The sequence below is a fragment of the Mauremys reevesii genome, linkage group 15, assembly GCF_016161935.1.
Source record: "Mauremys reevesii isolate NIE-2019 linkage group 15, ASM1616193v1, whole genome shotgun sequence".
In the NCBI taxonomy this organism is placed as follows: domain Eukaryota; kingdom Metazoa; phylum Chordata; order Testudines; family Geoemydidae; genus Mauremys; species Mauremys reevesii.
The window spans coordinates 20,730,708-20,753,953 of record NC_052637.1 but is presented as its reverse complement, the minus strand read 5'-3'; the positions used below and the strand labels follow the sequence as shown (position 1 = coordinate 20,753,953).

Sequence of the window (23,246 nt, the reverse complement as noted above, 5' to 3'; positions counted from 1 at the left end):
ACAACCAGTCTCTTCCCAAGGGTGAATATTTCTGGTAAGAAAAATGTTTTGTCTCTTCCTGTGCATGAGGAGTATGACAGAACCATAGACTTCCCCCTTCATCAGAGTCCTCCTGGGACCTTCCTGGAACAGCCCTACAGCTAACATAGCTGGGGTGGAAAGCGGAAACTTGGCACAGGGAGAAAAGCCTGGAGTGTTCCAAGAAAAATGGAGCTTGATTTAATGGATGACTGGATCAAGCCCCAGCTACGCCAGAGACCACATTTTGATCTAAGAATCCCTGTGACAGCTGCCCTGCTCTGTGGCAACACAGATCACAGGACGAATCCCAGGAGAGTGGGAGACAAACCACTGAGGCTTGAAGGGACTGGGTAACTCCCGGAGGAGATCAGGCCAATCCAGGGTCTGACCAGCTTTAGGAAATGCTGCAAAACCTTGCTCTTTGAAAAGTCTTTTCTACCATAAAACAATACACACACAGTCACCCCCTTTGACCTCCAAAGCCCAGTACTGAACCTCTCCTTCCTCTCCCCAAATGACAACACTGACCCCACCTTCCACCCAGTAAACCCCAACACTGGCCCCACTTCTACCTCCAAGCCCAACCACTGACCTCCCAACCCAATCAACCCCAACACTGACTGCCCTTCTACCCAAACAACGCCCTCCTCAAAAAAATCACCCTACCCCAAGCAGAGTTTTTACCCCCAAGAAGTGAGAAGTGCCAGGGGCTCCATGAAGACCACTAAGGACTTTGCTATTGCTATCACTTGTAAGTGGAAGGCGCCAGGATACTCTGGTGATGGGTGGTACATTTTGCAGGGGGTGCTTGTTATATATTCTTTCAGGTGCTTGGCGGAGGCCTCGCTGCCCATTTGAACGTGGCTGATTAGCCACACACTAAAAATGGCAATGTGGAGCTCAGGAGCTGAGCTAAGAGCTCCAGCTGTCATGCACAGGAGCTCCTCTGCTATGAACTTCCTAAGCTTGGCAGTAGAAGAGCTCCTCACCTTCAGACCTCCTAAGATGCCCAGGAGGGAGAGGAGAGACGCTTCCCTACTCTGCCCTTCCTACACCCGGAAACCCCTGCCCTCTGTGCACCAGAGGCAGCCTGCAGAGGGTGATGGAGCTGGCCAGAACTGAGCAGCAGTGGATGAGATCTACTTATGGAGGGAATTGATTTCAGTTACTTCAGTGGGAACTGCAGCTGCTAACACCTCCAGAAATCAGGCCACTTAATTAGATGACCAGGTATAGATTTAGGGGCTTGATCTTAGGCCCCCAAGTTGGAGTTGCTGGCCATTGTGTTGATAATTTCCCTGCTGGTGCTGGCCAGGGAGGTTTCCTCCACAGGGTGTCATCTCTCTGCTGGGACTTCAGATTTCTCCTGCTTGGCATCTGGTTTTACTAAAAATGACCTGGAATATATGTTCACAAGCAGTATGATTACAGTAACTAAGTCCAGGCAGCTAGCCTGAAAAACAAAGCACCCATCAGAGCAGAGGGTGTCCCCAGGGCTGGCAGTACCTCTGCAGGGCTATTACTAACTGGATGTCGTAAAATAATAGCAGTTTCTACAGCTACTGGGAAATCAGGAAACAACCACCTTGCCCCAAGACATGTGGGAGGAGCATGGACAAGCAAGGCCAACATGCTCTGGGCCTGTGCTGGAGTGAAATACCCACCCCCCTCTCCTCCACAAACAGTGTCAGATGGAGGGAGGCAGGGACTGGGTGAGCTGCATGAGAGGCAGCTAAATGAGGAAGGAAGCGTGATGTAGCATTCAAGCCCCTGCAGTTCCAGCGACTCGGAGGACAGGGAAGATAAGGGGAGAAGGTCTTTCGGAGTCCTGGCACCAGTACCTGTGTTCAGGTAACAATATGGGTTTCCCAACAGTTGGGTACAGTGTTTCAGCTCAGTGGGGAAAAGCTCAGTGGCCTGGGAGGCTGACATCCTCTGTTAATCCACAGAACAGGCACAGCACGGGCAGCAGCACATGGCCTCTGTGGTTGCGACTGAGCTGTGAACTGAAGGCACTGCCTCTAGGGATGAGACCTGATTTATCCACATGGTCCATTCGGGGTTTCTGTTGTGCCCACAGGAACAGCAGTCTGATATGGACACCTGTCCATCAAAGCCTGATTGAGACCCACCAGCTCACTCCAGAGAGCACCCAACAGCTGATAGGATGGTCAGACCCCAAGCTCCATTCCCAGCTTTCTTTATTTCCCAGTGGAGCAGAGCCTGTGCAGCTACATTTCTGCACAGCAGCAGTGGCATCCAGCACTAACTTTTCAAGAGCTCAGCCATCATTTAAGCCGGGGTGGGCAAACTACAGCCCATGGGCCACATCCAGCTCACCAGCCGTTTTAGGCTGGCCCTCGAGCTCCCACTGGGGAGCGGGGTCTTGCCCTGCTCCAGCCAGGGAGCAGAGTCAGGGGCTGCTCCACACAGATCCTGGAAGCCATGGCATGGCCCTGCTCTTGCACTCCAGCTGGACAGCAGGATTGGGGGCCGCTCCATGTGGCTCTCAGAAGCAGCGGCATGGCCCTGCTCTGGCTCCTATGCACTCCAATGGCCCCTCTCCAAAGGCTCCTTCTGGTGCTCCATTGGGAGTTGCAGGGGCGATGCCTGCGGACGGGGCAGCGTGCAGAGCTGCCTGGTTGCACCTCCGCATAGCAGCCAGAGAAGGGACATGTCGCTGTTTCCGGGAGCTGCTTGAGATAAGTGCTGCCCGGAGCCTGCACCCCTGAGCCTCTCCCCATGCCCCAACCCCCTGCCCGAGCCCTGATCCCCCTCCCACTCTCCAAACACCTCGATCCCATCCCAGAGCACCCTCCTGCACCCCAAACCCTTCATCCCCAGCCCCAGCCCAGAGCCCATACCCCCAGTCGGAGCCCTCACCCCACTCCCGCACCTCACTCCCACTCAGCCTGGAACCCCCTCCTGCACCCTGAACTCATTTCTGGCCCCACCCTGAAGCCTGAACCCCAATTTTGTGAGCATTCGCGGTTCTCCATACAATTTCTATTCCCAGATGTGGCCCTCAGGCCAAAAAGTTTGCCCACCCCTGATTTAAGCACTTTAAGAACAATTGTATTTTCAAAAGTGCTTGGCACCCAGAAAATCCAATTTTGACATTTATGACCAGATTTTCAGACATGCACTCAGCGTCCTGCATGCTTGTGAACAAAGAGCAACTGTTCACCTCTGCTATTTCAAATGGATCAAATTAAACCAAGTGCGTCAATCCTCGGTTCAGCTCATTGCTACTATTTCTTTGTTATTCTTCTTAGAAACCTTAGAAAGCTGATACCCTAAGTCCAGTGGTAACAAAACATTGCCTGATCTATGTCATTGCAATGGCACTCCTACCTATAAACACACAGTGAGATGGCAAACGTTGGTATCTCTTACCGAGCTCCAATGATGTATTCATTACTACCACATTCTGTAAGGTGTTACTGCTTCAATCAGTCACCTTACTGTTGCAGAATGAAATGTTTGTACATAAGTTAATGTGTCTCTCATCTTTGTTGCTTTAATCCTTGACCCTTCCGTTCTTATATTGTCTCTTGTGTAATGATGCCTTTCACAAACTACCATGTTTTCTCTGTAAACAAGGTAGAGAAACAGCACCGCTCATTGCTGCAGAGGTTTCTATCCCATTGACAATTGTATTTTAGCCCCAGGAATGCAACACTATACTAGAGAATCACACTGAATAAGTATAATAATAATCAGAATAATAAAGAGGCTACTGTCTAAATGGGATACTACATTAATGAGCCCTACACTTATAGCTCTCATCTTACCTGATCCTGGAACATTGCTCCACCAAAGGCCCAGACAGCAGCAAACACAAAGTAAAGCTCATAGAGTTCCTTGGGGCAGTCTGGAGGAGTGTTCTCCGTAGTTAGGAGACACTCAAGGAGGTAACACAACATCTGAACCATACTCTGTTCGGGAACTGGAATAATCTTCTTAAATCTATGGGAGGGAAATTGAAAACATATGAAGTATAATTAGATTCAGCATGATGGTCGTTAGCAATACAGAGAAATGTGCATATAAATCCTCTTTCAGAACATTAACATTTTACTTTTCTGCAGTGTGTATCTTCCTTATGCAGGGATACAGCGAGAAATAAAACACCAGCTTTCATCCCTAGGCCTAGAAGCGCAGGCACATGCACAAGTAATAACAGTCATAAGAAGTTTCAGACATTTAAAAACTTTGATCCTCTTGAAAGTAGTAAAATGGAGACTCGCTAAGGGCAATGATTTCCTGTGAACACGATGAGTTAGGAGCGGTCAAATAGAATAAATCCTTTCATCTCGCTGTTTTAAACCAACTTAGGAATTCTGTAAATGTAGCTGAACTAATATTGTGGCTGGCGGGATAACACTGAAGTCTTCCATAAAATAATTATAGTTATTTGAAAGGTTGGTCCTACAATTTCTGAATTAAGCAATCTACAAAAATACCTGGTTTACAACTGTCGGCAGCTAATCCCTGCGATTTCATGCTCTGTCACAAATCTCAGGAAACAGAGTGAGGACCATCCTACGTGTTGTGCTGCTGATGGCTATAATCAGACTGGTCACACAGGCAGCAATCTTATTGCAAAACTCCTTTCATTACAAACCCCCATTTTCACTACCTCAGGCCTTTCTGCATATCTGCCTTTTGGGCTGACATTTCTCAGGCCTGGTCTCTGCCCCAGCGTGCATGTCTTTCTGCCAGGACTCTTGTTCATGTATAAGGACTGGGGTGGAGGATGCAAGAAGCTGTGTCCCGATGCTGCTCACTAAGTGGACAGAGGAAGTGCCCTCAGAGCCATTCTTCAGAGCTGCACAGCTGACATTCTGAGCCTCTTGGCTGTCCAGATCATCCTTCTCCATGGCAGTTGTGTGAGCTCAGCCTCATGGAGGCTCTGTGCAGGCATAACAGTTAATAAAATGGGGTCCCACAGGCCTCATCATTGATTACTGCTGCCAGAGCCTATAAGCCAGTTGGACATCAAAAGGATAACAATCTAACCTGGCCAATGAGGCAGCTTAATGAGTCACTGAAACCCTTATTTATAGCAAAGGAAAAACTACCACTATTGATTTAACTGGTGCCCAGCAGTGAACTGTGCTGGACTTGAAAGGGACGCAGACACAATTTCTTCTGCAGCTGTCATGAAAAGAATCATAGAATCTCAGGGTTGGAAGGGACCTCAGGAGGTCATCTAGTCCAACCCCCTGCTCAAATTAGGGCCAATCCCCAGACAGATTTTTGCCCCAGATCCCTAAATGGCCCCTTCAAGGATTGAACTCGCAACCCTGGGTTTAGCAGGCCAATGCTCAAACCACGTAGAGAAGAACTGGCGAGGGAGAGATCTCAACCCTTCTCATCAGGGAGGTTCCCCGGTGACAGCTGGAAGCCTGTTACAGCTGAACTATATAGTCCAAGAGGGCATGGGCACAGGGCCTGAGGAGGGAGAGGGTGACGTGTCCCTCAACTTTACTTCTTAAAGGCTAAAAGCCTTTCCCCCGAGCAACTATTTGAAATCCACCTTGTTGAGTGAAGCGCTCTGACCCAACTGACTTAACCTTTTCTATGTTCTTTCCTGTTCCCTCTCCAACTGACAGATAATTGGCTCCTGCATCATACAACATCCCAGCATGCCTTGCACTAATGAGCCCACACTTACTACAGACACAAATTAACAGTAAAATGTCAAATTACAATTAAGTGAAACCTGGGCTGCAGCCAAGCAAGAGTGTGAATTTGGGAGCCAGCATCCGCTCCTCCTTCCCCACAAACACTACACTGAAGGAAAGCCAACACTGCTCTGTCAATGGGGCCTTTCAGAGGCAGGGCAGCAATTTGCTTGGCAGTGGCCCAGGTAGCTGCATCACCCAACAGAGCCACAACATGGTGGGTGTCACTCACATACATGTTACGTCCCGTTATACTGTACCTAGTTCTAAGAGTGTCCAGGCAAAGCGGCAGGTACTTATCAAACAAGATGGTCAGATTAGCTCGTTCTGACTGGATTTCTCGTCGGTCAATCCAGCTGCTCACGGGGGGATTCCAGCCCAAGTCTGCTGGGTTGATGTACAGAATGCCTAGAGACACAGTGCAAGAGAGAGAGATACAGAAAGGACACAGCGGAGACTGGTACCTTTCTCCATAAGAACTGTTCACCTTCCCTCACTAAGATCATAGTTTAATAAGTGCAGCAGTGTACCATGCTGCACAGCCTGTTGCTCTTACACAATTGTAATTTAGTCCAGATTTGTAAAGGTGTTTAGGTGCCTAACACCTATTGAAATCAGGCCCTTTTCTCTTGGGCCTCAGCTCCCATCCATAGACAGGGGAGAACAATCCTTCCATTCTCCCACGCTGTCTCTGCCCTGGCTATTTCAGCTGTAAGCTCTCCTAAACAGGGACCGTCTCTCACTCTGTTTGCACAGTGCCCCGATCTCAACAGAGCCCTCTATGCACTACCCTCATCACCACCTTTGTCGTCAGCCATTCACCAGTGAGTGCTGGGTTTCTAGGTTCTGCTGCCTGCTTCTCGGTCACATGCCCTGTCAGCCAGTGGCACTGTGAATTAAGGCTGTCACTTTCAAAAGGCCTAAGGAAGTTGGGCACTGAATGCCAGTGGGAGTCAGGTGCCAAAATCTCCTGAGCCCTCTGAAAATCTCAATCCTAAACTTCACTTTGTGCAAGTGGAAAGGGAATGACCTCTTATTCCCCCTTGACCTACCTGCTCTGGATACAGTGGCTGGAGTTGCTGTGCGTAGGTGACTGATCTCAAAGAGCAGCCTCATGGTTGGGTTAAGGGGAATTCTTTCATTGCTTGCTAGTGTCAGCACCTGAAAAGGACAGACACATTCAGAATATAAGCCTCATGGCAGCGGCATTCCTCAATCCTGCTGGTGAGAATTGTTCATTCCCGTGTTATCGCCGTATGACTCAGGCATGGTCTTGCTGACAGGACCTCTGCACTGCTTGATTAGGATGGTATCCAGCTCCTCAATGCGATGCGTATGCAAAGGAAGCCATGTCCTTCCATTTTGCTCACATACTGTGCAAACCCTTCTAGTCTATCCTCAGATATCATGGATTATGTGATTTGCCATCTTGCTGCTCAGCACCTATTTAATTTTTTCCTCCAAATATCCCACCTCCAGTTTAGCGAAGAGGCTTTCAGGAAGTCTCCAAGACTCCCCAAGATACACAAACCTCCTCACATACATTCTAGGATATGTTGTTTTGTGGTTATATCCTTCAAGCCTTCTACTCTCCAAGAGCAGGAAAATCACATCCTGGGGGGACCTCACACTTTCCCTACAACAACACACCTGGAAACACCTGAGGAATAAAGACTGAAGTGAAAACAAGGCCTTAAGAATCTGCCAGCCTGTTTATCACTCAGGGTGAGGAGTATGTTAAACTCAGTTTGCAGTTTTGTTTATTTACTAGGTAACCTGCTTTGATCTGTTTTCTATCACTTAAGATCTATCCTTTTGTAGTTAATAAACTTATTTTATGCTTTAATCCAAACCAGTGTGCATTTGACTAAGGTGTCTGGATAAATTCCCTACAACAACACACCTGGAAACACCTGAGGAATAAAGACTGAACAGGGGGGAAGACTGAACAGGAGCCCCACCACCAGCCCAGCCCAGGCCCACCGGAGCTGCTGGGGAGAGGAGCCCCTCCCACAGCCTGGCTCGACCTGGTCCAGACCCGTCCCAGCCCTGCCAGAGTTGCCAAGGAGAACAGCCCCTCCCCTGACCTGGCCCAGCCCAGCCCCACCGGAACAGCTGCATCCCAGGACAGACACCCCTCCCCCAGCCCGGCCCAGCCCAGTCCAGCCCTGCCAGAGCTGCCACAGCCGGGGAGAGGCACCTCTCACCCAGCGCAGAGCTGCTGTGCCAAGAGAGGGCTGGAGGGCGTCCTCTCTCCCTGCCGCAGCCCTGGGGCAGCCTGCACCCTAAGCCCCTCATCACCAGTCCCACCCCAGAGCCTGCATCCCAACCGTCTGCCCCAGCCAAGCTCCCTGAACCCCTCATCCCCAGCTCCACCCCAGAGCCTTCACCCCTAGCCAGAGCCCTCGTCCCCTGGAACTTCAATCCTCAGCCCCAGCCCTGAGCCCCCTCCCACACTCCAAACCTCTTGACCCCACCCTCGCCACACGTCACCTCCATATTGGTGCACATAACAAAATGAATTCCTCATATGGATGTAAAAAATTAGAGGGAACACTGGTGTCTGAGGAAAATCTCAGCTTGGTTACCACAAGTGTCCATGGTCCTCTTCACACTGAGGGAGAAGCAGACCGGGTGTTAAACCCATATACTGGCCAGATTTGACCAGGGCAGGACAGTACTGCTCGGGGGTCGTAGGCTGGGAGGCTGGTGGCTAGACAGCCTGCATGTGACTGCAGCTGGGTGTGTCCCTACCTGTGTGAATGCTGGTGAAAATGCAAGCTTGGAGGGTTTTGCAACTTGTCACAGCAGCACAGTGAGTGGGATCCCAGGCTGGTGGGTCAGAGGGCTCAGTGGTACCCATGTTCCAGGGGGCAGTCCGTGGGGAACCCATCACAGCGGGGCCCCCCTATGATGTCATTTTCCCCCTTTTATATCTTCTTCCCATTTGCTGTAAAGCTCTTATGCTCTGACCTGGGTCAAACAGTTCCCATTGTGTAGTGCTCTCTCTGAGAGGTTTCTATTGTACACAGTTCCTGGGATAATTCTTGTGTGCATTTCCTCAATAAAAGCCATTAACATTGTTTGGCCTTTTTACTGTTGTATCGGAAAGGCTGCTTATGGGTGTTTTCAACCTCACAACATGTTTCAGTAACACATACATAGCCAAACTTCATACCTTCACATACGACGATAGCACATACAATCCAACAAGATATTAATGTCTAGCAGATTGAGACTTTTAGAAAGATACTTCACAAGGCATTCTTTGTACAAAACATATCCTAATTACATGACAGTGGTGAATATTGGGGTGCCAGGGTGTCACAACAACAGAAGCATGGTGGAATAGTAGCCATGCCTGGAATACAGGGATTGAAGAGTATGTGCTGTTCAGGAAAGACTGAAATAAAGGTAAAGGTGGTGGAGTAGCATTGTATATTAATGGTGAGATAGACTGTAAAGAAATTAGAAGTGATGTAGTGGGTGAAATGGAATCTGTTTAGGTCAAAATCACTTTGGGGAAGAAAGGTAACAGAGGCTCCACTGGAATAGTGCTTGAGGTACGCTACAAATCCCTTGAATCTAATTTGAATATGGATAGAGACCTCTTTAATATTTTAATTAAATAAGTACTACTGGAAATTGTGTGATTATGGGAGACTTCAATTTCCCAGATACAGATTGGAGGACAAGTGCTACTCATAATGGTCAGGACCAGATATTCCTGGATGTGATAGCTGAAAGATTTATTCACCAAACAGTCACCAAACCAACAAGAGGCAATGCCATTTTAAATTTAGTACTGGTAAGTAGTGAGGACCTCATAGAAGAGCTGGTTGTAGAGGACAACCTTGGTTCGAGTGATCATGAGCTAATTCAGTTTAAATGAAATGGGAGAATAAACAAAAATAGATCTGCAACTAAAGTCCTTGATGTCAAAACTGCAAATTTTATAAAATTAAGGGAAGTGGACTGAAGAACTCAAGGATCTGAATGTGGAGCAGGCTTGGAATTACTTTAAGTAAAAGTTGCAAAAACTATCTGAAGCCTGCATCCTAAGCAAGGGGGAAAAGCCTAGGGAAGGGTTGCAGACCATGCTGGATTAAGCATCTCAAGCAGCAAGTGATTAAGAGAAAGCAGAAAGCCTACAAAGAATGGAAGGTAGGATGGATCAGCAAGGAAAGTTACCTCTTGGAGGTTAGAAAGTGTAGGTACAAAGTGAGAACTGCTAAAAGCCTAGTAGAGTTGGACTTTGAAAAGGAAATTAAAACCAACAGTAAAAGGCTCTAAAGCCCTTCTGGCCTTAAAGTCTATGAGTCTATGAGATTTCAATGTACTGACTGCAGCAGAACAACGTTACCCGCACCACTCCAATTCAATAACATGTTCCTGAAAATTAATGCCTGTGCTGTTTTCCAGATGTAACATTTTCTTTGCGTGATGATTTTTGTTTTTATTTGAAGAAACACAGTAACAACTCTTTCATACTATGAGCTATTGTCTCAACCTATGTATTTCTCCTATGGGTTGATCAAAGAATATCTATTACCTTATTATCATCCATAACTGTATTAAGAGACTCAATCCACATTGGATCAATATCACCATCCAGCACCATCCACTTGGGACCATCATGTGTGACATTGGCCAGCTCTCGCATGATTGATGAAAACAGTCCTAGAAAGATGACACATACTCCTTCATGATCACGGAATCTGCAACTTCCCCAACTAGTTTTCTGCAACATCTTTCTTAAATGCCAAAATAAAATCTCAGTGCATTTTATGATTCAAGTCATAAAAACCATGTAACAGGATATCAGGCTAACCTGCTTTGGGGGAAAAATGAATGTTATCAATTAATATCAATGAAAAAGATGGCAGGCCGGCATGTAACTCATTACTACCGGGGAGCGTTGAGGGCAAGAAAACAGTGATGAGTGGACACTCTACACTAACAGGGAAAGGAGGAAGTATATTTAACAATATAAAGGTTTGGAAAACTGTTTGAATATAACTTGGAATTTCTTATGACTGCTTCCTCAGCTGGAAGTACTGCCAGGGAACTCAAGGTGCATTAAGCATTGGGTCATGGCTTTGAATTAGAGAGACGGGGGGTGAGAACAAGAACAGAATGAATGAATGACAGAACCACATGCTAGTGAAATCAAGGAGACTGAGGAAATAAAATGTCTCAAGGGAAGCAAATAATTAATGATAAGAACAAGAATGCTGGGAACATAGCAGCAATGCTGTAGAACAGAACAAAATGCCTCAAAACTATCATTTGTCAGTGCACAAATCCTTTCACATTAAAACACCAAGAGAGACTTTGGGCTGCATGAAAAGTATCAGGCAAGCAGAAAAAATGTCTCTCTTTTGGCAAATGCTCAAAGCGGTGGCTTTTGCCCAGGGTGAGTATTTTCTTGCACAATCCAGAGTAGAGGAAGTGGAGGCAGGCAAAAAACAAAGAGGAGGAAGAAAAGGGTCTCAGCTGGAACTGGAGTTCTTGGAGCAGGTCCCTCTGCTCTTGGACTACACCTACACATTGCGCCAAAGCCAGAAACCACTGGAAAGCTTTGACCCTTGATTACGTCCCGAGCCATGGAGAGTTGCAGAGAAAAGCTGTAATGCCTGAAGGAGGTGTGGCTACCATGCACACTCAGTTTATTCCACTTCCTCCCAATCCAACATGGACTCCAAAAACATGGAGATGGGAGTTGAGAATGTCCATCGGCTTGGGCACTCTGCTCCAACACAGAGATGGGTTTGAGGTAAGGCAACTTACACAATGCGAAGAAGGCATCAGATTTTGAGGTCAGGTTAAGAGAATAACGCTTCATAAAGGTACGAGCTGAACTCCCACTATGCACAAATTCCACCACTGGGACGTTATGGATGCATGCTCCAGAAACTACCTCAGATTGAGTTGTTTGTTCTGATACCATTGGGGATGGAGACGCATAGCATCTCACAGTGCAGATCTCAATCCATTATGACAGCGATTGAGAAGAAACCACCCCTCCACTAACCTTGTCTCTATATTCCATAAACTGGAGAGAGAGTGAAATCAACAGACAATTTTGTTTGTACTAAGGGTATGTCTGTACTACCCGCCAGATCGGCGGGTAGTGTTCGATGTATCAGGGATCGACTTATCGCATCTCGTCTGGATGCGATAAATCGATCCGCTAATCAACGCCCGTACTCCACCTCAGCAGAAGGAGTAAGCGGAGTCAATGGGGGAGCCACGGCAGTCGACTCGCCGCCATGAGGTTGTCCAGGTAAGTCAAACTAAGATACTTCGACTTCAGCTATGCAAATAACATAGCTGAAGTTGCGTATCTTAGTTCGAACCCCGCCCTGCTAGTGTAGCCCAGGCCTAAGAGTCCTTTTAGAGTCCTATTAAGGGACCTTTTAGTAGGCAATGTGTGAAACCTGCCCTCCCCTAGCAACGAATGTAATTTAGGAAAGAAAACAGGCAAACAGTCTGATTCAGAAGAAAATCAGTGACTGGGTGGGGGTCAATTTAGCATGAGAATGCAGGCTTTTGTTAGGCTGTGTAAGGAGAGTGAGCCATGGGAGCTCTCTGACTCTCCTCACTGATGTTACAGCTACAAGAAACACAGTTGTCAGGGGCAGCTGATGAAAAAAACATTGCAGTGGGGAGTCCCTAAGCCTGGGTAGAATGAGGACGAGCTCCCACAAAAGCACTGGTTCAGGAAACATCAGCCAGTCTCTTTACAATGTCCCTAAAAGCAGAGGCCTCTTGAACTGGAATGTGATTTGCTGCTCTGTCTGGCTTGGGTTCACTCCAGGCACTGTTTGATCAAAGTTAGCCCTGGCCTTCACTCAGGTCAGACTCCACAGCCTCATCTGTGACCTGCACTTCGTTTCTGACACTTGTAATGTAAGGTCTGTAGTTACAATCAGATGAAATTAGCACTGTAGGAGGTCAAAGGCAGTATATGTTCTAAGGATGAATGGGCAGTTTATCTCTTGGAAGGAGGACAGCTGGGTATGATTTATTGGCGGCCTCTTATTTCGTCTTCCTCTGTTTAAGGGACCACGGCATAGGCAGTCTGGCCTAGTGGTCACAACTGGGCTGAGGTCTGCCCACCAGGGCTGGTAGTCATGGGCAGGGGTTGGAGGGATTGCAAGGGCCCGGTTCCGTAAGCAGAAGTCAGAGTCAGGCCAGGGTTGGAAACCAGAGATCAGAGGGAGTACTACATTAATACTGAGAGGTAGGAGTCAGGGTCAGAGTTCGGCTGGAGTCGGAGGCCGGAGATCAAGCAAAGTCTGGCGCTGCAGAAGGCCAAAGTCTGTGTGGTTGCCCAGACAACTTCTTAGGCCAACCCCTGGGGTTAAATAGGGTACTTGGACAATCAGTGGACTGCAGGGTACCATCACTCTAGGTCGCTTGGGCAGTACTTCCTGCAGCACTTACTTCCACAGTGCTCCCTGGCTGTGCCTTTACATGGCCTCCCAGTGGCACTAAAGGACTCTTAGCCATCACAGGCTCTACAGACATAGGTTCTAATCCCCAGGGCCTTACACTCTGCACCTCCCAAACTGCAATCACCATTAAAAACTAGCACCAATGTGCATAACAAAAAAGAATTGTCTTAATTTAAGCTTCACGCAGCCTTTTAGCAAACTTTTAACTTGTGCCTGTTTTCCCCAGACCCTGGGAAGATGCGTCTCTCTTACCGTTAGCCAGTAAAGAGAGCATGTGGCAAGCAAAAGTAATTTCTGAAGCAGGGGAAACCTTTCCATCAGTGCTGTTGTGGCTGTGCTATTAATGGTGAGAACATGGTGAAATGTGTGCACGGAGAAGGTGAGATGGAGTGGAACATGGTGCCCAGCTCATTCTCACCATAGTTACATCATTCCTGGTTTGAAAGTACACTTCTACCACGCTAAAACACGACCCGATATAACACGGGTTCGCATATAGCGCGGTGGCAGCGGGGCTCCAGCAGCACTTTAAAGGGTCCAGGGCTCCGGCTGCTGCAGGGAACCCAGGGCTCTTTAAATCACTGCCAGAGCCCTGTTGCTGCTACCCCAAGGCTGCGGCAGCAGGGCTCGGGCAGCACTTTAAAGGGCCAGGGGCTCTGCCGGTGATTTAAAGGGCCTGGGGCTCCCCTTGGCTGGAGCCCCGGGCTCTTTAAATCACCGCTGCAGCCCTGCCACCACTACCCCGATATAACGGCGTTTCAGGTATAATGCAGTAGGGATTTTTGGCTCCCCACAACCGTGTTATATTGGGGTAGAGGTGTACTCAGCGCTTTCTAGTTCAGCCAATCATTAGCGGCAGCCTGTCCAGGTTAGGAACTTTGAGTCTCTTCTATATGGGCAGGACAGCTGATTCTTAGGGTAGCTAGGTTAAAACAAGATTTATTCCAGAGCAATTCTCATCTGAAAGTCAGACTGGCTAAAGAATCCCACGTGCCCCATCAGCAATAAAGCATTAATACACTGTAGATGTTAGACGTGTGTTTGTGCTTTGAGATCTATGGAAAACCACCACATAAGAGTAATGAACTATTAATATTATTATTGTTGTTGTTTAGAAAGTTTACAGAAATACCCTTCCTGGTCAGTGGTTTATGTGAAAACACACCTACCGTCTTTCCATTCTCTTGTGGCTGGGTTGATGATGCCAAAAAGTTCGTCATTGGTGACTGCTTTGGGGTTGAGGTCTGTCCAGACAGGACGTCGTTTCATTATCTGGTAAGTCTTATTCAGAGATTTCAGTACCTGAGATTTGCCGGTGCCAGCATTACCCACCACAAAGACAGAGTGCCGCACAGCCAGCAACTCCTCCAGCTGCACCACCTGCAAGAGAAGTCAACTAGAAAGCCCACCAAATCTCAGACCAAATTAACAACCAAAAGTCCTGCTTTATTGAGCAGCCACAAGGGACTATTAAACCCGTTGCTCTCATAACAGTGTCTTCTTGCAAAGCGGAACAGAATCACTGCATTATTGTTAAGGATACAATTTAGTCATGGAGGTCACAGAAATCACAGATTCCACGTCTTTACTGGACCTCCGTGACTTCTTTGGCTTCAGCTGTCAGGAGCTGCAGCTGGGGCTAGAGGTGGGGCTGTATGCCCCCACCCTGCAGCTCTAGCCGGGGCTGAAGCCCGAGCTGTGCCCCCACCCAGTGGTGGTGGGGCTTGGATTGTCAGTCCCCCCACCTCCCGCAGCAGGGCTTGGGCTGTCAGTCCCCCGCACCCCTGGGGCCCCAGCAGTCATTCCTTCCCCCACACCCAGTCATTATTAGTAAGTCACAGGCAGGATGCAGGCTCCCGTGAATTTTTGTTTATTGCCCATGACCTGTCTGTGACTTTCACTAAAAATAATGGCCCTTGGGTCGGCCACACAGGCCGCTGCAGAAGTCCCGGAAAGTCACAGAATCTGTGACTTCCCTGACTTCCGTGACAGACTCTCAGCCTTACTTGTAAGTTAAGAGAATACTGAAGGTTAAGTAAAGGTTTGAAGGTGGGACGAAAGAATCCCTCACTCTTACTTTGAGCACAAAGTTGTCTTCAGCCTGCAGTTTGTGGTCTAACACAGCCTGTTTCACAAACGATTCAAAACTCAGGTCTCGCTTTCTGGGGACATCCAAAGCAGGAAAAAGATCCCCGATCAGTCCCATAAACACTGGCATGTCGTCTGTCACAATCTTAGGGATGTTGAAGTCACGAAGAGAGCGCATAAGAACCTGGTCTTCGGGACGATCGGGGTCCCCTCTCTTAAGGGAGCCAGCAACAACCAGCACTGACTTAATTGCACGCAGGCCCCAGTCATAGTGATCCTAAACAGAGCAGAGTGAAAGGAGTCATTTACGCTTAGCTGGCTTGCCAGAATACAAAACAAGGAAGCAGGCAGTTCCAAATGGCCACGCAACCCAACCACAGAAATTCATCTGAATCTTCTTCCATCTGCACAGTCCTTGCTATAGAATGCAGTACCAGTCTGGCTGCTAGGACTTCCACTCCATCTTCCTTAGGTGGGATTCAGCTAATATAGGATTCAGTAGGTACAGCAGCACTGGAAGGAGTGGAGGAGATCAATCCTAACCCTCCAGTGTTCCCCTGGACCCCAGCTACAGGAGCACTAGGCCCCATGCAATTTTATCCTTCCCCCAGTCGTATGGGTCCAGAGAAGGAAGAAACACTAGGGTGGAGCCAACCCATGGGCAGAGACTCAGCCAGCAGGAGCCAACACAGAAGCAGTAACAGCAGCAGGCATCTTGCCACACTGATGATGTCATCAGGCTGCTGGCTAGAGCATCCCTCTCTGCTGACTGGCTTCTGGCCCACCCTCTTTATCCCCCTCTCAAAGTCTCTCCATCCTCACTCCAGCTGACCTCCAGTCTTCCAGCCCTCCACCCCCCTCTCCTGAGACCGACCAATTCATTTCATATACATTCCAAGGAGGCCATCATATGGCCATGAAGTCCTGTCGCTACAAACCTGCGCTGGATTTGAACCACCTGCCAAAATATGAGAGGCTCCTTCTTCCATTACTAAACCTGAGACACCCATTATGATTATGATTCAGCATATTTATTATGGTAGGAGAAGCTGCTGGCTGTGGGGCAACCAAGAACAAGGCCCATTGTGCTAGCACTGTACAAACACAGAGTAGCAGACAGACCCATATTTCCCCCCAGTTTACCCAACGTGCCAATTACAGTTTCCCTGTGCACATTTTCCCTTAATCAGCAGTGCCTGCGTGCAGGGAATCTTGTGGATCTGCACTTACACATGCCAGTCAAGTTGGTCACAGAGCTTAGGGTAGTGTTACTGGTCATTAGGAGACTGACATATTTAACTGTGCTTTATAGCTCATGAAATAGACTCACCTGTTTGGACAGGAGCTCTTTGCATAATTGGTAAAGGGTAATGAATTTCCTGGCTAACAACCGGGCCTCAATGAACCCCTCAGCCACCAACATGATTTCACAGATCAGCTCAAAGTCTGGCACAACCATTGCACATGGCCTAAAAGCGAGGATGGGAAAAATTATTACAGAGCTACATTTCCGCTTCATCCAAGGAACAGACACAACTTTGTTGGCAAACGTTTCAGCGCTGTGACTGAGAGGGACAGCTGAGGTTGAGGCTGGTTTCGATTCTGAGGAGGCACGTAAAACAAAAAGTCCACAAAGCTACAATTGTAGAATCAGAGAGATGTAGGGCTGGAAGGGACTGAAAGGTGATCTAGCCCATGCCCCAGGATTAAGTACACCTAGACTATCCCCAACAGAGGTTTCTCCAACCTGCTCTTAAAAACCTCCTGTGATGAGGATTCCTCAATAATGTCTCCTACACCAGTTACAAAACACAATTTCCTATCCCGGCTACAGAATGAATCTTCGAAACAAGCAGCAGCTCTGTGCACTCATCCTATCTCAAGCACTAACTGATACAGACCGATGTCAACACAGGCAACATGTGTGATGTGGGGGGAAGGGAGAGAAACACTGACTCCACCTCGGAAGTCTAAGCGCCCCCCAGACTAAGGCTTTTCCTTTCAGAAGGCTGGGATGGATGGCTCCCAACACAATGCCAGTGCCCACGCTCGGGGACAAAGGAGGACAAGCTGGCTCGGGTCTCTTCACATGCTAACAGGATGGGAGGGTGGGGGAGAGAGAGCCTGAGGCACAGGGAAAGTCAAAGACAGAGAGGCTCATGCTGCTGGCATGTGGGTCTCTCTGGCACCCACTGCTCATTGCAGGACATGGCTGGAAATCACTAATTGATACAGTCACCCTCGTTCAGAACCCCAGCCCTCTTTAAGCCCAGGGCTGTAGCTCCAGGTGTTCCCCCCTCCCATCCGACAATACTCTGGTGGCAGCTGTTTGTCAAACACTTTGGCATGTTTGCAAAGAAACAAAAGGGCCTACAAAGCAGGCAATAGGGTTCTACAGAGGGGATGGCCTAGGAGCAGGGTGATGCTGACAGCAGATGTGACTGTCAGATAGTGAGGGTGTTTGGCCAATACCTGCAATGAAAGGTGCTTACCGAGCTCTGGACACACAGGTATGTCTTCTACACCTGTAGTTGGCCCAAGTCAGGTAACTTGGGCTCATAAAATTGTGGTGTAGATGTTTGGGCTCTAACCCAATGCCAAACGGCTACACTGAGGTCAAACAGCCCCTTAGCCTGATCCCCGCGAGCCCAAGTCAGCTGATATGGGCCAAACATGGGTGTTTAAATGCAGTGCAGACATACCCTAAGGGACAGATTTCAAAGGTATTCAGGAACCTGAAGATGCAGATAGGTACCTACCTGCATCTTTAAGTGCCTAAATATCCTTAAAGAACTGGCCCTGAGTCTTCTCTGTGTCTAGAAGAGGTATGGCGTGGGCCATGCTGAGGCAAGCCTCCCAGGACTTACTGCCCTCCAGGGTGGAAGGGGTCACAGCAGGGTCTGTTCCATACTAGGCCTCTCTGCTGAGACAGACATTGGGCTAATTAGAGTCGGACAAGACGTTCTGGACAAACAGTAAGTTCACCAAAAAAAGCATTTTGGGGGCATGAATGGAGGGCTGAATTTGGGAAACAGTTTTGGCTGAAAAACAAATAAAAAATAAAATTGGAAATGTCAAACAGTTCAATTTGACATTTACACCATGAACCATTTCGACATTTTGTTTCAATCGGTATTTTGTTTAGAAAGTGTCACTTTGAATAAACAATAGAAACATTTTGTTTGATCTAACAAAATGTTTTCAGTTTTTTGTTTCAGAAAAAAAAATTTACTTGCTTAGAAAAACTGATTTTTTCCCCATCTGTTCAGGTCATCCACCAAATGACCAATTATTTGCTCAGCTCTGTGACCAATGAATACAAACTGACGGTGGGGTTTGTAATGTGTCACACTAGGAACTGGACTGGGAATGCCAATCCATTTCACAGAGGCCACTGAATAACCATGAGGTGGCAACAACCTTTGGCCATCACCAGCCTGGGGCAGATTTGAACTTGTGATGAAAGGATTCCATCACCATGCCCCTGAGCCAGCCAGCTGCCAAAAGCTGCTTTTAACATCTCAGAGACTTGTGCCTGTCTCTCTTCCCTGAATGTTCATAAACCAAGACTTTTTGTCCAAGATCTGAGCTATCTATTAATAAAAGTGAATGGAAAGGCAGCTGTGTTCTGAGTCCCCTGACAACACTGACAAAAGTAAAGGAATTAGTTTATTAAACAGGGCACAAAAGCTGATCTGCACCTTACCTGAAAAGAGCTTTCAAGTTCTCAGGTAGTTCAGTTCGTCCAGCATAGCCAGGGTTCATTGTAATGAAAATGCCAACAGAAGGAATCAAATTAATGTCTTCTCCAAGGAAATTGAAACGTTGTTTTTTGTCTCTTATGGCATCCTGTATACTTTTCACCTGAGAACAGGAGTCACTGTTTTAGTTTGAGCATTCAGCTATAAAGAACAGACCACAGTATAGTATCTGTGCTGACTTATTTCTGCTGGGTCCCCCTGAGAAGTCTGTGGTCTAGAACTGTTCTTTTACTAACAACTTTGTACACAGTTTGGTGGGGGAAAACCTATGTGACATTGGAATACAAACTAAAATATGGACAAAAAGTCCCAGGTATCATAGCTTCATAGACTTCAAAGCCTGAAGGGACTGGCTCTGATCATCTAGTTTGACCTCCTGCATAACCACAGGCCGGAGGACTGCCCCAAAGTAATTTCTAGAGCAGATCTTTCAGAAAAACATCCAAGCTTGATTTTAAAATTGTCGGTGACGGCGCATCCACCAGGGCCCTTGGTAAATTGATCCAATGGTTAATTACTCTCACCGTTAAAAACGTACAGTATGTCTTCTTTCCCATCTGAATTAGTCTAGCTTCAACTTTCAGACATTGGCTTGTTCTATACTGAAGAACTCATTACTAAATATTTGTTCCCCATGTAGGTACTTACAGACTGTGATCAAGTCACCTCTTAACTTTCTCTTTGTTAAGCTAGATAGACTGAGCTCTTTGAGTCTGTCACTATAAGGCAGGTTTTCCAATCCTTTAATCCCTCTTGTGGCTCTTCTCTGAATCCTCTGCAATTTATTAACATCCTTCTTGAACTGTGGGCACCAGAACTGGACACAGGATTCCAGCAGTGATTAATACATCAATGTATAATGTACAAATGTACCTGTTCTATGGACTAGACCAAAGGCTCCCAAACTGTGGTTCACAGAGGCCTGGTGCAATCCCAAATATCAGAGGACGTGGCTGTGAGACAATCAATGTATTAAAAACATGCTCTGTGCTATGGTAAAGTTTGAGATCCCCTGCCCTAGGCAGATGTAGTCCAAAAATACTTTCCAATAGGACAAGTTGCATGACATTAAACATACACCTTCCCTTCATTTTCTTGTGCTCCAATGCAAATAAATGAAACACAGAAGCAGTGTTCCATATTCTCCCTGGGAGTTTCATAAAGGCACAACCATTTCATGTAAAAGCTGGTGCTATTGTATGATACTATAATGTTATTTATTTCTTTACTGCTTCCAATTTTTACAATACAATTTCAGGAGCCCATCTAGTGCTCTGGGCGCCTATCCCATAAATGAGAAATCACCACACAAACAAAAGCATTGCCCTTAAGTCTCTCTCAGCCCACACTAAACCTCCACAGCCTGACCCCGGGAGGGGGGGGATCTGGGCTTTGCAGCATGCCCAGAAGGCTCACCACTCCAGGCTCTGGCACACCAAGGCATGGGAGAGAGTTCCAAACCCATGGCCCCTTCCAGAGAATACCGACAGCCACTCCTTCTCATTCATACTCAGGGGGCTCCCAGCTTGGGCACTGCTGCTGATCTCCACTGTGGTGGTATGTCACAGAGAGGTGATCTCTCGTAACAAATGCACATTACAGAATTTGGGTCCAATGTGCTGTACAGTATCCAGGGCCTTGCCTACAGAGACCTCCTTCTCTCGCCACCTTTATGCTCCATAGCAGGAAAACTGCTACCAGGTAAAGATAAGGATAAGAACAGCCCTACTGGATTAGACCAATGGTCCATCTAGCCCAGTACCCTGCCTTCCAACAGTGGCCAGTGCCAGATGCTTTCAAAGGAATGAACAGAACAGGACAATTTATCGAGTGATCCATCCCCTGTCACCCAGTCCGAGCTTCTGGCAGGTGGAGGTTCAGGGATACTCAGAGCGTGAGATTGCGTCCCTGACCATCTTGGCTAAGAGCCATTGATAGACCTATCCTCCAGGAAAGTATCTACCGGTAATTCTTTTTTGAAACCAGTTATACATTTAGGATGATACAGCTCTGTCTAAGATCCCACTATTTTAGGATAGCGTCTGTATTTTCACATCCAGCCTTACTCTCCTGGTAGGCAGGACCATTTGAAGGCTACTAAAACTACAGGAGAGACACAAATCATCTGATGGATGAATTCAATTGACACACAGCAGGAATCTAAGTAATCTGCAGGCAACCCAAAAGCTCCACGAGTTTCTTCTCAGAGCTAATGGAGATAATCTGATGGCACTTCTGACCCACTAATCTAGGAACCATCATCTTTCAGGACAGCTAGGGAACTCTCCCAAAGTAGCCATTTGTCCCAGTCACACAGCTGGACACACTCTTGACTTAAACTTTGCCTGTGACACTGTTTATCAACCTCCAACCATTACAGCAGAGAACTGATACACAGAATAACTTACAAGTGGTTCATAGAAGCAGCAAAGAATCCTGTGGCACCTTATAGACTAACAGACGTTTTGCAGCATGAGCTTTCATGGGTGAATACCCACTTCTTCGGATGCAAGTAGTGGAAATTTCCAGGAAATTTACCTGGCCCCTGGAAATTTCCACTACTTGCATCCGAAGAAGTGGGTATTCACCCACGAAAGCTCATGCTGCAAAACGTCTGTTAGTCTATAAGGTGCCACAGGATTCTTTGCTGCTTCTGCAGAACCAGACTAACACGGCTACCCCTCTGATAAGTGGTTCATAAAAACTTGAGCCATCACTATACAGGAAGGCGGACTCTCCAACAACCGCAACCACAGAATCCCTTGTCAGAACCGCTGCAGAGATTACAGCAGCTCACTAGCTCAGCTTAGCCCATCCAGAGTGCTGGTACCTGACCTCAGCCCTGAACCCATGGATGGTCTGAAGAGATGATAATTGAATTATCATCACACTTCACACTAGGATGAAGTACCCACCCACCCTCATTGTCTAACACTGGGCCAGACACAGTGGCAGAGGCAGGAAAGGCCGGAGGGTTGTCCATAGCACCATCTGTAATTCACAATTCACAAGGCAGTGTCACCAGCCTGACAGAAGTACTACAACCCCTCCCCCGCAACCTGCTATCTGATGCCCCCTATCCAGTACTGCTCATAGGTGCCTGGGGTGCAACCAGAATTTTCCTAAGAAGGGAGCCCTGGTTACCTGCCAGGTGGCATGGGCACGGAACAGATGGAGGAGGAAGCATGAGGAGATGGCAGCTCACTGGTTCTGGGAAGCAGGAAGCCAGGTGAGAGAGACCAGCTGGGACTTCTCCCCTCTACTCCTCTCCCACCAGAGAGACCAGGACCAACTGGGACCTCCCCTCCTACCGGGCAGTGTCTATGGCCAAGTGGGAGAACCTGGGGCCCCCTCATTACATTCCTGCAAGATGCTGTAGGGAAGTTTTATTATTCCCAAGCAAAGTGGCATCTATCTTGCTGAGCACTTGAGTGAGATCACTTACATAATATCTGGTGAGACACTGTATCAAATACTATATAACAAATATAGCTATGTGCCACCTACTCTGTTCCTTCTATTAATTTTTTGTTTCTCTTTTTTTCTCATTTTATTGATCACATCTCTATACGTCTCATTTATCAAGTTCACAGCAGATTTGAATCTTCCAATGCTAACTAATGTTTTACTTAACATTATTTTCAGTGAGGGAAAGTATCTCCACATTTTTTCCACTAGTGGAATCAGAACATCACTGAGCTGTCTTAAATTGTAACCAATTGCCTTTCTTCTGCAAGAAACCACACTGACATTAGCAATATGAATAAGACAACCCATGACATATTGCTATGGATGCTCCTAATGGCAGCTAGCAAACAGGGTGACAGAACAGCACTAGTGTCGCTTATTCAGCTACAGCATTCTAACTCCTGGAGAAAAAACCATTCAAAGCTGAGTCATCTCTGGGTTCCTTTGCTCAAGCTTCCTTTTTTGTCTGTACTCATCTAAGCAGTCAGGTGCTTCTTTGGGGATGTCAGGTGATGTAATGCTTATGACATGCTAATATTATCAAAACTGTCCCAATATTATGGCCTTTGTTTTATAGACACAACTGTACCCTCATCTCCTGAAAATGTGTGTCCCGATTTTTCACACTTGCTTACAAAATGTAATGTGATGTAAGAGGTCAAAGGTGATGTAAGAGAAACCCAGCCAGTTAGAGTGACCTTGTCCATTTAGGCTATGGGTTCTCAGCTTGGGGTCAGGGGGTTGTGACATCATTGTCC

At 47.3% G+C, this 23,246-nt stretch overlaps 1 protein-coding gene across 8 annotated transcripts in view; it reads right to left on the bottom strand.

Annotated features, from left to right (window-relative positions):
- The window catches only part of DNAH9 (dynein axonemal heavy chain 9), a 370,057-nt gene that overhangs the window by 255,723 nt on the left and 91,088 nt on the right, over positions 1-23,246 (bottom strand). For 7 of the 8 annotated variants that reach the window (XM_039501323.1, XM_039501326.1, XM_039501324.1 and 4 more), the window contains 8 exons: positions 18,966-19,123; positions 16,590-16,728; positions 15,249-15,536; positions 14,341-14,551; positions 10,264-10,391; positions 6,764-6,872; positions 5,972-6,119; positions 3,816-3,990 (listed from right to left, as the gene is read on the bottom strand). In XM_039501323.1, the coding sequence (XP_039357257.1) occupies positions 3,816-3,990; positions 5,972-6,119; positions 6,764-6,872; positions 10,264-10,391; positions 14,341-14,551; positions 15,249-15,536; positions 16,590-16,728; positions 18,966-19,123 (1,356 nt within the window). Of the gene's footprint in view, positions 1-3,815; positions 3,991-5,971; positions 6,120-6,763; positions 6,873-10,263; positions 10,392-14,340; positions 14,552-15,248; positions 15,537-16,589; positions 16,729-18,965; positions 19,124-23,246 lie in introns of those variants that run through there. The other variant, XM_039501330.1, reaches the window with a different exon arrangement.